The sequence below is a fragment of the Nerophis lumbriciformis genome, linkage group LG23 (assembly GCF_033978685.3).
Source record: "Nerophis lumbriciformis linkage group LG23, RoL_Nlum_v2.1, whole genome shotgun sequence".
Classification (NCBI taxonomy): Eukaryota; Metazoa; Chordata; class Actinopteri; order Syngnathiformes; family Syngnathidae; genus Nerophis; species Nerophis lumbriciformis.
Window position 1 is genome coordinate 36,043,495 of NC_084570.2, and position 12,704 is coordinate 36,056,198.

General features: G+C 43.6%; 2 protein-coding genes across 2 annotated transcripts in view; one reads left to right on the plus strand and one right to left on the minus strand.

Annotated features, from left to right (window-relative positions):
• The window catches only part of srpk1b (SRSF protein kinase 1b), a 56,056-nt gene extending 51,540 nt beyond the window's left edge, over positions 1 to 4,516 (plus strand). The window contains exon 15 of the mRNA XM_061985660.2: positions 3,513 to 4,516. Coding sequence (XP_061841644.1) covers positions 3,513 to 3,697 — 185 coding nt within the window. The 3' untranslated portion in view covers positions 3,698 to 4,516. The remainder of the gene's footprint in view (positions 1 to 3,512) is intronic.
• Positions 4,517 to 4,984: 468 nt separating this feature from the next.
• Positions 4,985 to 9,789, minus strand: lhfpl5a (LHFPL tetraspan subfamily member 5a). Its single transcript, XM_061985460.1, has 2 exons — positions 9,387 to 9,789; positions 4,985 to 5,292 (listed from the first exon to the last, which is right to left on the minus strand). Exons 1-2 carry the CDS (start codon positions 9,787 to 9,789, stop codon positions 4,985 to 4,987), a joined length of 711 nt encoding a protein of 236 aa, XP_061841444.1.
• Positions 9,790 to 12,704: the final 2,915 nt, after the last annotated feature.

Below are 12,704 nucleotides of genomic sequence, written 5' to 3' on the forward strand. Positions count from 1 at the left end.
TGTGTTTTTGTTATTAGCTGAGGATTACAGCATAGCTAAAGGTTTGTTTCAAAGAAGATTGAAAATATTCTTATATTATTTTCAAGGCTTTTTAATATTTTTATGTGCATCTATCTATGCATGAAACTTAAACATTTTCAGGAAATTCCTCCTCTTAAGTATTTGTGGGGTTTGTTTTGTCTAAATTCACTTTCCTGAAAAAAATATTGCGATGTATATCAACATATATGAGTGTTGGTCCATATCGCCCAGCCCTACCTGCTACCTGTGCACAAGGTTTAGTCGAATATCTTCCTGGCTGGAGGGAACAAACATCTGTTGTGTCAGAGGATAGAACCTGCATTTGAAGCGGAAGTTTAGTTGACTGAGTAACACCACGGGACCTGTTTTCCGTGCTACGTGAACCGTGGAACCTCGATTTACAAACTGAATCGGTGCTCGTACAGGGTTCATAAATGGAAGAGTTGGAGTAGTGAAGCAACTTTCTCCAGCACAATGCCAGAGCGGCTATCACTGTGATGTCCTCCAGGGATGTTTTCAGAACAGCCTTTGTCAAGGCCATTGTTGTTTTCCAAGCGAGCAGACACTTCAATGATCTACCGTAAAACCCAACACCAAGAATAGACATTTGAAAGACAATTTAAAATAAATAAAGAATAGTGAACAACAGGCTGAATAAGTGTACGTTATATGACGCATAAATAACCAACTGAGAACGTGCCTGGTATGTTAACGCAACATATTATGGTAAGAGTCATTCAAATACCGTATTTTCCGCACTATAAGGCGCACCGGATTATTAGCCGCACCTTCTATGAATTACATATTTCATAATTTTGTCCACCAATAAGCCGCCCCGGACTATAAGCCGCGCCTACGCTGCGCTAAAGTGAATGTCAAAAAAACGCTGCGCTAAAGTGAATGTCAAAAAAACAGTCAGATAGTTCAGTCAAACTTTAATAATATATTGAAAACCAGCGTTCTAACAACTCTGTCCCAAAATGTACGCAAATGTGCAATCACAAACATAGTAAAATTCAAAATGGTGTAGAGCAATAGTAACATAATGTTGCTCGAACGTTAATGTCACAACACACAAAATAAACATAGCGCTCACCTTCTGAAGTTATTCTTCATTCGTAAATCCTTCGAATTCTTCGTCTTCGGTGTCCGAATTGAAAAGTTGCGCAAGCGTGGTATCCAAAATGGCCGGTTCCGTCTCGTCGAAGTCATCGGGAGTCAGTGTCGCTGTTGTTCTGTGAATCCTGCCTTCCGGAAAGCTCGGACCACAGTTGTGACCGAAATATCTGCCCAGGCATTTACGATCCACTGGCAAATGTTGGCGTATGTCGTCCGGAGCTGTCTGCCCGTCTTAGTGAAGGTGTGTTCGCCTTCGGAGCTGTGTGAAAAAAGCCACCCGGCCTCTTCGCGTAAACTTCCCTTAACCACTCGCTCATCTTTTCTTCATCCATCCATCCCTTCGAGTTAGCTTTTATGATGACGCCTGCTGGAAAGGTCTCTTTTGGCAAGGTCTTCCTTTTGAATATCACCATGGGTGGAAGTTAGCATGGCAAGCTAGAACCACAGTGAAGGATGACTTCTCATTCCCTGTGGTGCGAATGTTCACCGTACGTGCTCCCGTTCCACAGTGCGGTTCACAGGAATATCAGTTGCTGTGAAATACGGTAGTAATCCGTGTGCGGATGGAGAGATTGCGTCTTTTTATGAACCGGATCCTTGTCCTTTGTAGGAGCCATTTTGTGGTCTTTACAGATGTAAACAGGAAATGAAACGTACGGTGATATCCGCGCGTTTTTTCTTCTTCTTCCGGGGGCGGGTGGTTGCTTAAAGCGCTTCCTGTTCTATGGGGGCGGGTGCTTTCCTTGGCGGTTGCTTGCGTAGAAGAAGAAGCGCTTCCTGTTCTACCGGGAAAAAAGATGGCGGCTGTTTACCGAAGTTGCGAGATCGAAACTTTATGAAAATTAATCGTAATAAAGCGCACCGGGTTATAAGGCGCACTGTTAGCTTTTGAGAAAATTTGTGGTTTTTAGGTGCGCCTTATAGTGCGGAAAATACGGTAACTATAACATATAGAACATGCTATACGTTTACCAAACAATCTGTCACTCCTAATCGCTAAATCCCATGAAATCTTATACGTCTAGTCTCTTACGTGAATGAGCTAAATAATATTATTTGATATTTTACGGTAATGTGTTAATAATTTCACACATAAGTCGCTCCTGAGTATAAGTCGCACCCCCGGCCAAACTGAAAAAAACTGCGACTTATAGTCCGAAAAATACGGTAATCGTCCATTCTGGCTCTCCAGTTGATCCATCTTTGCATTTCAGAAAAGTATTTCCATGATGTTATCCAACTTACCATTCAGTTCCCACAGCCCGACACATTGCGACGAGCAGCCTTTGGGCTCCTTGAACGGCATTGTATTCCAAATTTGTCCAAAGCAATCAGCAGATGCCTTGCAATCACAGTTCCAATTAGATAGATGTCTTCCACGGAAAGCATTGTTCACTGTGGTTCACTGTGCACCATTGAAGTGTCTACTTGCTGTGGTCCTCAGGCACCATTGAAGTGTCTACTTGCTTCTAACACACTCAATCAATCAATGTTTATTTATATAGCCTTAAATCACAAGTGTCTCAAAGGGCTGCACAAGCTACAACGACATCCGCACATAAGGGCAAGGAAAAACTCACAACCCCAATGGGACGTCGATGTGAATGACTATGAGAAACCTTGGAGAGGACCGCATATGTGGGTGACATCCCCCCGCACCCCTCTAGGGGAGACCGGATGCAATGGACGCCGAGTGGGTCTGACATAATATTGTGAAAGTCCAGTCCATAGTAGATCTAACATAATAGTGAGAGTCCAGTCCATAGTGGGGCCAGCAGGAGACCATCTCGAGCAAAGATGGGTCAGCAGCGCAGAGATGTCCCCAACCGATGCACAGGCGAGCGGTCCATCCCGGGTTCCGACTCTGGACAGCCAGCACTTCATCCATGGCCACCGGACCTGTGTCCCCCCCCTCCACAAGAGAGAGGGGGGCATAGGAGAAAAGAAAAGAAAAGGCAGATCAACTGGTCTAAAAAGGGGGTGATCAACTAGTCTAAAAAGTGGGTCTATTTAAAGGCTAGAGTATACAAATGAGTTTTAAGATGGGACTTAAATGCTTCTACTGAGGTAGCATCTCTAACTGTTACCGGGAGGGCATTCCATAGTACTGGAGCCCGAATAGAAAACGCTCTATAGCCCGCAGACTTTTTTTTGTCTGTGGTCCTCATGCACCATTGAAGTGTCTACTTGCTTCTAACACGGTGGTCCTCATGCACTATATAAGTGTCTACTTGCTGTGGTCCTCATGCACCATTGGAGACTTGCTCAATCTCTTCAATGCAAGCAAGCACAAAAGTTTGTAAATGGAGGTTCCACTGTTTATTTGGCCTCCATTGTTTGTATCATTTTGACAAGGTGTCATATCCCCCAAGGTGACCTCCGAAACATCAGCAAACTGAAGCCGTGGGCCTTATTGGACGTGTTGGTGGAGAAGTACGAGTGGTCCAAAGAGGAGGCCCACACCTTCAGCAGCTTTTTGCAGCCCATGCTGGACTTGGTACCTGACAGGAGGACCACGGCGCTCCAGTGTCTCTCTCATCCGTGGCTGGCATCCTAGGAGCCTTGGATTGTGTCTGCACTCTTGGCCTTCAGGTCCACACTCTGTGAAGAACGCAGCCCAGTCCCTGAAGGATCCACTAAATCATCTTGCTTTGGACTTCAGCTCCTTTTTTCTACAGCATCTCACTCTGTTTAGGTAACATTGACTTCAGCGGGGAGCGTTCACAATCTGTGCATGTCACTCATTGCGCTCCAGGTCATCAATGACAAAACGGGACTTGCAAGACGTGCTACAAGAGGACGGCACAACACAACATTTTGTCTGATAAAAGGGACTCTCTAGACATTAAAACATGCTACCCACTTCCACTCTGCTGTCAACTATTCAAAAAAACGCTCAGGTCATTTTTACCTGCATGAAAGATTGTTTTATTCATGCAAAAACTGTTCAGAAGGAAGGCAATTCATATGGCCTCATTCGTTTACCTGACACATGCAAGGTGACAAATTGGGGAGGCGCACCTAAGCCGCCTGACGGCAGAGTTTTGAATATCTTAAAATGTGTTTTGTGGCAAGTCCAACTTTGACCAGAGCGTCAGTTGCTATGGAAAATGGCGCTTTCCATTATTTCCAGTAGACTGCATTGCAAAATTGATTTACCCCCTTCTTTCTCTCTTGCAAGCCACCCAGGAATGAATATCTTCCTTACTGTACAGGTGCCCCTCCCCATCCATACTGTACAAGTCCCACTCCCCTCCCCTCCATCCATACTGTACAAGTCCCCCTCCCCATCCATACTGTACAGGTGCCCCTCCCCATCCAACAACACATTGGCTGTGTTTTCTGTAGGTAACAATAAACATTTTTCCAAAATTGACTTGTTGCGTGAACTTTTTATTACTAAGTAGTCATTTTATGTTTATTCTGATAGTCTGATCAATCATCACTGTCACTTCAGACTTGTTATTACTAAGTTGTTATGACTAAGTAGTCATTTTATGTTTATTCTGATCAATCATCACTGTCACTTCAGACTTGTTATTACTAAGTTGTTATGACTAAGTAGTCATTTTATGTTTATTCTGATCAATCATCACTGTCACTTCAGACTTGTTATTACTAAATTGTTATTGACTAAGTAGTAATTTCATGTTCATTCTGATCAATCATCACTGTTCAATCACAGCACTTCAGACTTTTTATTAGGTACACTGCAGAACATGTTTTGACGAGTAGTCATTTCCTGTTTATTCTGGTTGTCGTGCTCTTTTTTGAACTCTCCTTGAGCCCAAAATGTCTTCCATTTGTTAGCGACTCCAATGAGCAGGTCAACTTCTTCGTGGTTTTAGGCCTGGTCTGCAGAGAAAGTTGTGACAATAAGTTTGCAGCTGAGGTGCGGCCCCTCCCTGCTGGTACCTTTCTCCTCCACCTGGAAGTCCTGGGGCAGCAGCTTGTCCTGCCTGCTGCCCAGGCTGAAGGCCAGGAAGGCCAGGATGAGTGAGTCCATGATGCTGATGATGGCCAGGATGTAGGCCCAGCGGACGCTGCAGTGGCCCAGGGAGTACTTGTCGGTCTGCTGGCCGCACATTCGCTTCACCTCGTCCGAGTCCCAGCCGTCAGGGTAGATCATGCAGCCTATCACCATGCAAGCGCCTGAAGACGCAGAGAAGGAATGAAACATTTCTTTGAAGTGTTGGTGATGTCATTGATGTGTACTCAAATTCATCAATGATCACACATGCTCCAAGGAACACATCCATTCAGGTCTGACTTTTTACGCCACACGATGGCACGAGCTGCATGTGGAGAATGCATGGTCAGCAACTACGTATGTTGCATGTTAGCTACAAAACATGACTAGACCAGGAAGTGGACTAGACCAGGGCTTCTTCACCATGAAAAATGTTGGTTGTGGTCAAGGATGCGCCTATGGACGCTGCAGTGCTTCTCAAATGCTATATCTTCAGGAAGAAAAACATTCATCAATTCATCATTCATCTCGGATGGCGACGATTCCGCCTACAGGAGAGCAGTGGACCGGCTGGCGTCCTGGTGCAGCCTCAACAACCTGGAGCTGAACGCCCAGAAGACAGTGGAGATGATCTTGGACTTCAGGAAAGTCAAATCCCCACCATCCCCCCTCACCCTGATTGACTCTCCCACCCCCGTCTCCATTGTGGACTCCTGTTTCTTGGGCACCACCATCACTCACGACCTCAAGTGGGAGCCTACCATCAGCTCCCTCATCAAGAAGGCCCAGCAGTGGATGTACTTCCTGCGACAGCTGAGGAAACTGAAGGTGCGGACCGAGATGCTGGGGCAGTTCTACTCAGTCATCATCGAGTCCATCCTCACGGCGCCACAGTCCAGGATAAGCATGGACTGCAGCGCATGGTACGTGCTGCTGAGACGGTGATTGGCTACAAGCTCCCATCCCTCCAGGACCTGTTCTCCTCCAGGACCAGGAGGCGTGTGGGTCGGATCACAGCTGACTCTTCTCACCCTGGACACAGCGTAGTCTCCTGCCCCTCAGGCAGGAGACTACGGTCCATCCAGACCCACACCTCCCGCCACCTGAACACTTTTATCCCCTCGGCCATCAGACACACGAACAGTAACGAGATCTGATAGCTCAGTTACAGCTCATTTTATTACCTATTCTGTGTTATGTTTTATGTTGCACCATTGCACCAAGTAAAATTCCTAGTTTGTGAACCCGTTCTCAAACAATGGCAATAAAACTATTCTGATTCTGATCAAGACGTGAGCCACATTTTTAAATCATTCACAGAAAAGTAGACTTATCTTTGACTAAAATCTTCTTGTTTTGTCACCAGAAAAATGTCTACAGTTAAAGCATCTGCTTTTGTTGCCAGAAAAATGTTAACATTCCTGTATTTGTCAGCAGAAAGATGGCTCAAAATATCAGCTTTTGTTGCCCAAATGAGCGACAACCAAGCAAGTGAAATCTGTGTTGAAATCCTGTTTTTTTCCAACTACGCACCATAGCCAAGATCAAGTCTTTCCTCTCCCCCAGTGACCTACGGAGGGTCGTGTTGATGCTCATCTTTTCTAGACTGGACTATTGCAATGCCCTTTATGCTGGGGTCACAGACAAGACCATCAATAGCATGCAGCTAGTACAAAATGCAGCTGCCAGGCTGGTGCCAGGCGCAAAAATGAGGGAACATATTTCCCCCATCCTCTCCTCCCTTCACTGGCTCCCAGTGAAGCGTAGAGTGAAATTTAAGATCGTCACGTATGTCTTCAAAGCACTCAATGGTCTCTCCCCAGCTTACATTAAAGATCTCCTGGACCAACCCACCAGCTCCAGGCTTGGTCGTTGCCTTATATCGGACAACCAGATGACCCTGAAGGTCCCACGGTCAAACCTGCTGACAAAGGGAGACCGTGCTTTCTCAGTGATGGCACCTAGGTTATGGAATAAGCTCCCCCTGAATATTAAGTTCGCCACCACTCTGGACTCTTTTAGAGCACAGCTTAAAACTCACCTTTTTACCGCAGATGACTTTTGATTTATGTGTTCATTGTGAGTCTTAAATGTTTAGTTTAGATTCCTTTGTGTGTCTCAGTCTCTGTTTCTGTTTTTTTGTTTCTCCACTCGGGCTGCGCCCCGGGCTGATGTAACAGTTGGTTGGGGGGCGCATAATAAATGAAAATAACATAACATAACATAACAATGAGATGTTTTCACAGATGTGTGGGAGAGATGGAATTGATGATCAATGATGTCCCAATCATCTTTTTATTGCCTCTGAGTCAGAATCAGAAGTTATTTTGTATTTGATAGTCATTTGATTTGGAATCTCCATGGCAGAAATGCAAAGCCTCCCATATGAGGAAAAAACCTGTCAGTTTCTTACAGAATGTTCTTGGTCAGGTGACTTTGTTGTCAGCAGGAAGTGTGCGATGACTTTGTAAGTGAAGAGAGAGGAGACTTTGAAGTATTTGCTGGGCCTCAGAGAGAGTTCCAGTTCATGAAGGACACTACTTCCATTCTACTATGGAAATAAAAGAAGCCAGAGGTGCTTTATTTGATTTTTTGACTTTTGTAAATGTTCAATTTGCAGATGTTTACTGAAATAAATAATTCAAAAAGATTTATCGCTCTTCCTTTTTGCTTTTATCAGTAATCGTTTCCAACCAGATCTATTTTTGGCCACCCTGGGTGGGGTGCTGGGCCGAGGCCCTATGGTAAGAAACACTTAACTCCTGAATGACAATTTCATGCTTCCGACATTGTGGGGACCGCAACTTGCACACAACCCTGACCTCAAACCAATCCAAAACTTTGGAGATGTGACCTCATCATTGCTTCTTGTGGATGAATAGACACAAATCTTGCTCTTACTCCATTTTCATTGCAGGGCACTTTGTCAAAAACAATAGTTAGGGATGTGTTGATAATGCTAACCACAGTAAAACTTCCAAAGACTAGTATTACCATTTTATTATATCGAAATAACGTGATTGATAACTGCACTTAAATAAACTGACAGACTGACTGGCGCCAGTTCAATAGCTTAAATGCTAACATGAAAACAAGCGACATTAACGTCTTTCCCCATTAAGGAATGACATAGCACAATCTAAACACATTGCTATCTGAGCAACTAAGATATTCCTAGTGTGCATATTGAACTTACAAGCCGTGCTCTCTTCAAACAGTGTGATAGAGGACTACGAGACGGAGGTGTTTTTACGGTGCGTTCAAGGACACCTGAGCAGAGTAGGATGACACTACGTCCGCCACAAATAATAATGAATAATGGATTTAATAATAAATGCTCAGCCATTAAAACAGATCAAATACAAAGATGAAAACATTATGAGTAAAGCATAAGAAACACAAAAAAGCAAAATAGTGGGTTTTCTAGTTATTTAAAGAACAATATTTGGTTCAAAGATTTTAGTGTGTAGTCATACTTTTTGAGCAAATTCAACAATACTTGTGGTATGAAATGTTCATGTCTTTACAGCCCTACTTTTCTGATTTTCTGCAGTAGATTTCTAAAATGTGGGTACATTATATACATCCTGTAAGGATTTTTCTACTACTAAAAAGAACCAATATATGATAATCCTTTCATATTTAGATATATCAATATTCTGTATTTTGCAGCCTCCCCTCATTACGGCAAAAAGCACACTTTTCCGTTTATATGAAACATTTTTATATTTTAATATTGACGTCAATTTGTGCCTTTATTAGGAAAGCTGTTTTTGTACACTGAGTTTATGTAACTGATTTTTTTGCGTTTCAATTTTTTTAAATTAAACTATGCTGACATTTTAATTGAATAAAAATGTGTGTGTAAAATTTCAGTGTGTAAAAATTTAATGTTAAAAAAAACTGCACTTAATTTTTAGACACACAATTTTAAAACAGTGTACTTAAACAAACTGGATTGTTAAACACAAATTTTGATCATTTCATTGAACGGGAGTTCAATGAAATTGTCAGCATACTTTGATGTAAAAAAAAATAAAAATTCAGTTCAAATGCAAAAAATTCTGTTTCATAAATTAAGTATCCAAAAAATGATTTTCATAATAAAGACACAAATTAACCTCCATATTTTAATAAATCTTTCATTTAATTTGATGCATATTTTTTTCCAAAACCGAATTCACGAATAAAAGATTGATCAATACCTAGATTTTTTTTTTGGTTCAAAATAACATTTTTAACACCATTAAAAGATGTGCTTCAGGCGCCTACTGACTGGAGGCCAGCTGCATCCAGGCGCAGATCTTGTACACGCTGCCGGCGTTGCAGAAGAAGAAGAGACTGAAACACACAATGCTGCCCACCACCAGCAGCGTGGAGATGCCCACGAAGAACATGGCCGTCTTGAAGGCTCCGGACGGGATGGAGCCGAAGTCCAGGGCGCTCCCCTTGCAGATGAGCTCCGAGGTGAGTGCGTTGCCAATGCAGTAGTGGAAGAGGCCAAAGTAACCGGCCTGTGGCGTGTTGACGCTGTCCCCAATCCAGTAGGGCTGGATGAACACCACCACCGTGATCACGGCGAAGGTGATGGTAAACACGGTCCAGAGTACGCCCACGGCGCGGGCATTACGCACGTAGTTGGTGTGGTAGATCTTTGCCGCCTCTTTGGCCGGCAACATGGTGATCTAGCAGGTCCTCTTCAATGTAAGAAAGTAGTTGAGTGGTATTACCACCACAGCAGACATCAGAATGTAACCTACTCCAGAAGGACTGCACCTCTAGAAATGTCCGTCATGAATGATTGATGGTAAACGGATCCTGCAGGCCTGCCAGGTGGTTGCTTAAAAGCTACTGCATTCACTTTCACTAGAGGTAAAAAAAACATATTTGAAGTAGCTCTCGTTATAATTAAGTGCAGTGTTTGTAGTGATGGGCAGGAAAAAGCTACATAATAATAATAATAATAATGGATTAGATTTATATAGCGCTTTCCTAGACACTCAAAGTGCTTCACAGAGAAGTGAGAAGCCATCATTCATTCACACCTGGTTGTTATGATCCGCTGCCCGGATCATAGTTTGTTTACGTTGTTTAGTCACTTGTGTTTTCAGCACCTCTTGATTTTGTTTGTTTCCGTTGCCATGACGGCAGATTGCACACACCTGCCTCTGGTTAGTGTTCGGGACGCTCACCTGTTGTCCGGGCACTAATCAGAGGGCTATTTAGTCTTTGCCCCGGCCTCACTCGGTCTGGCTTCCTAATTTGCTTTATGCAACAAATGATGACTATTTCGATTCCTGCTCGCTTACACGCTATGCTATTTTTGCTTGCTAGCTCCCACGCTAGTCCCTTTGTTTTTGCCTTCCGTGCTATGAGCACGTTTTTGTTTGTTCCCGTATGTTTTAGTTCTTTAATAAATCATTTCCTACCTGCGCACTGTGTCCGAAGCCCGTCTGCATTCCTGGGAGAACAAGCCCCGCATTATCACACAAGTGGTGGTAAGCTACTTTCGTAGCCACAGCTGCCCTGGGGTAGACTGACTGAAGCGTGGCTGCCAGTTTGCGCCTACGGCCCCTCCGACCACCACCTATCATTCATCATTCATTCAGCAGTGTGATCGGCACCGGGGGCAAGGGAGAAGTGTCCTGCCCAAGGACACAACGGCAGCGATTTGGATGGTAAGAGGCGGGAAGCGAACCTGCAACCGTCAGGTTGCATGTAGCTAAGCTATCTAGTTTAGTTACATTTTGCAGTTGCTTGAAAATTTAATATTTTTAAATGTTCTTTCTTAATCCATAATCATGTTTAAAGCAGATAGTATTTCCCCATGTGAACTCTTTGGGTCTTTATCTGATGTCCACTAGTAAACTCTTTGTCAACCTTGAAGGCTCCAAAGTGTCTGCGAAGGAGTATAACATACTCCCTTATCTGTTTGGAACAACAGCTGTATTTCTTTCTGGGCGGGAGGGGCTGTTTTCGCTCTACATAAGCGGACTCTTTTTGTTTAGTTGTGTTGTAAGGGATGGTCTCCTGAAGCTTTAGTAAAACTTGGACAAGTAGTATTTTGTCTCGATGGTCCTTTTTACTCAACATATATGTCGTCCAAAAGAACTTGGGAGTGACCAGTGTGTTTTATTCCCTGAGAGGAAGACTGGTCGCGCGCAACAAATTGGGGGCTTCGTCCGGGATGACACGTTGAGGATTGAACGTCTATTACACTCTTCTGGACAGACTCGCCTGGCCAAAACATAAATAAAGGAAAGCAGAGCCTTTTGTAAAATCTGCATTAGGAGTCTGTCCTGAAGTCTGTAAGTCAAACACTGTTTTGGACCACATGTATAGAGCGGAAATGTCTCACTTTAATTTCTCTGATGGTGCGCTCGGCTGGATGAGATCATACCGAATTATGTTCAGTCTCTATGTAAAGGACTTACTTACAATCTGCCCAGGTGTTCATTTGCAATGATATGCTGATGATACAGTGCTATATGTCCAAGCTAAATCCAAACAAGAAGGTGCAACAAAACTATCAGCAGCTCTGGCATCTCACTGGCTCAATGAATCCTGTTTACACCTTAATACCAAAAAGACTGTTTTTCTCTGGTAAGTCAGCAGAGGGCCATCAACCGTCTGTAGTGGTTAATGGAGAGAGCCTTGATATCGTAGAAAAATTATAATATCTTGGAGTGGTCTTTGACACAAGTTTATCATTCAAAGCGCATGTTAAAAAAAAACCCACAAATATCGTTAAATACAATCTGTCAAATTTCAATCATATAAGACCATTCCTCACTTCCATCCATTCATTCATCCATTTTCTACGGCTTGTCCCTTTCGGGGTCGCGGGGGGTGCTGGAGCTTATCTCAGCTGCATTCAGGCGGAAGGCGGCGTACACCCTGGACAAGTCACCACCCAACACAGATAGACAACATTGACACACTAGGGACCATTTAGTGTTGCCAATCAGCCTATTCCCAGGTGCATGTCTTTGGAGGTGGGAGGAAGCCGGAGTAACCGGAGAGAACCCACGCAGTCACGGGGAGAACAAGCAAACTCCACACACAGAAAGATCCTGAACCCGGGATTGAACTCAGGCCATTCGTATTGTGAGGCACATGCACTAACCCCTGCTCCACCGTGCTGCCCATTCCTCACTTCAAGGCGGCTAAAGTCTATATGCACGCCATGATATTCTCACATATAAATTATTCTTTCACAACTTGGACACACACAACAGAAACTGTACAAAAAACCCATCAAGTCTCTATTCAAAATGGAAGTTAAAATCCCTGACAGGAAACCAATGCACTTCCGCAATTGTATTATTCTAAAAAAAACTTAACATTCTTGATCTGGATAGCTAGCACAGCTTTATGGATGCTTGTCTCATCTACAAAGTTTTAAACCCCTACCATTACATGAATTCATTCAGAGGAGAAAGAGTGAAGGACGGAGAACTAGAGACCTGTCCAGAGATGATTGTAGTACACCAAGACGTAGAACAAAATTTGGTCAAATGGTCACCTCTGTAAGAGAAACGCAAACCTGGAATAAGTTGCTCACACACATTAGAGGCTGCGATAACTATCCACT

What these genes read in the sequence shown, in the direction of transcription:
- lhfpl5a (XM_061985460.1), bottom strand. Translation starts at nt 9,789, where the DNA reads ATGTTGCCGGCCAAAGAGGCGGCAAAGATCTACCACACCAACTACGTG. An exon ending in CTGGATGCAGCTGGCCTCCA is followed by an intron (nt 5,293 to 9,386) that starts GTCAGTAGGCGC and finishes CTGCGTCTTCAG; the next exon opens with GCGCTTGCATGGTGATAGGC.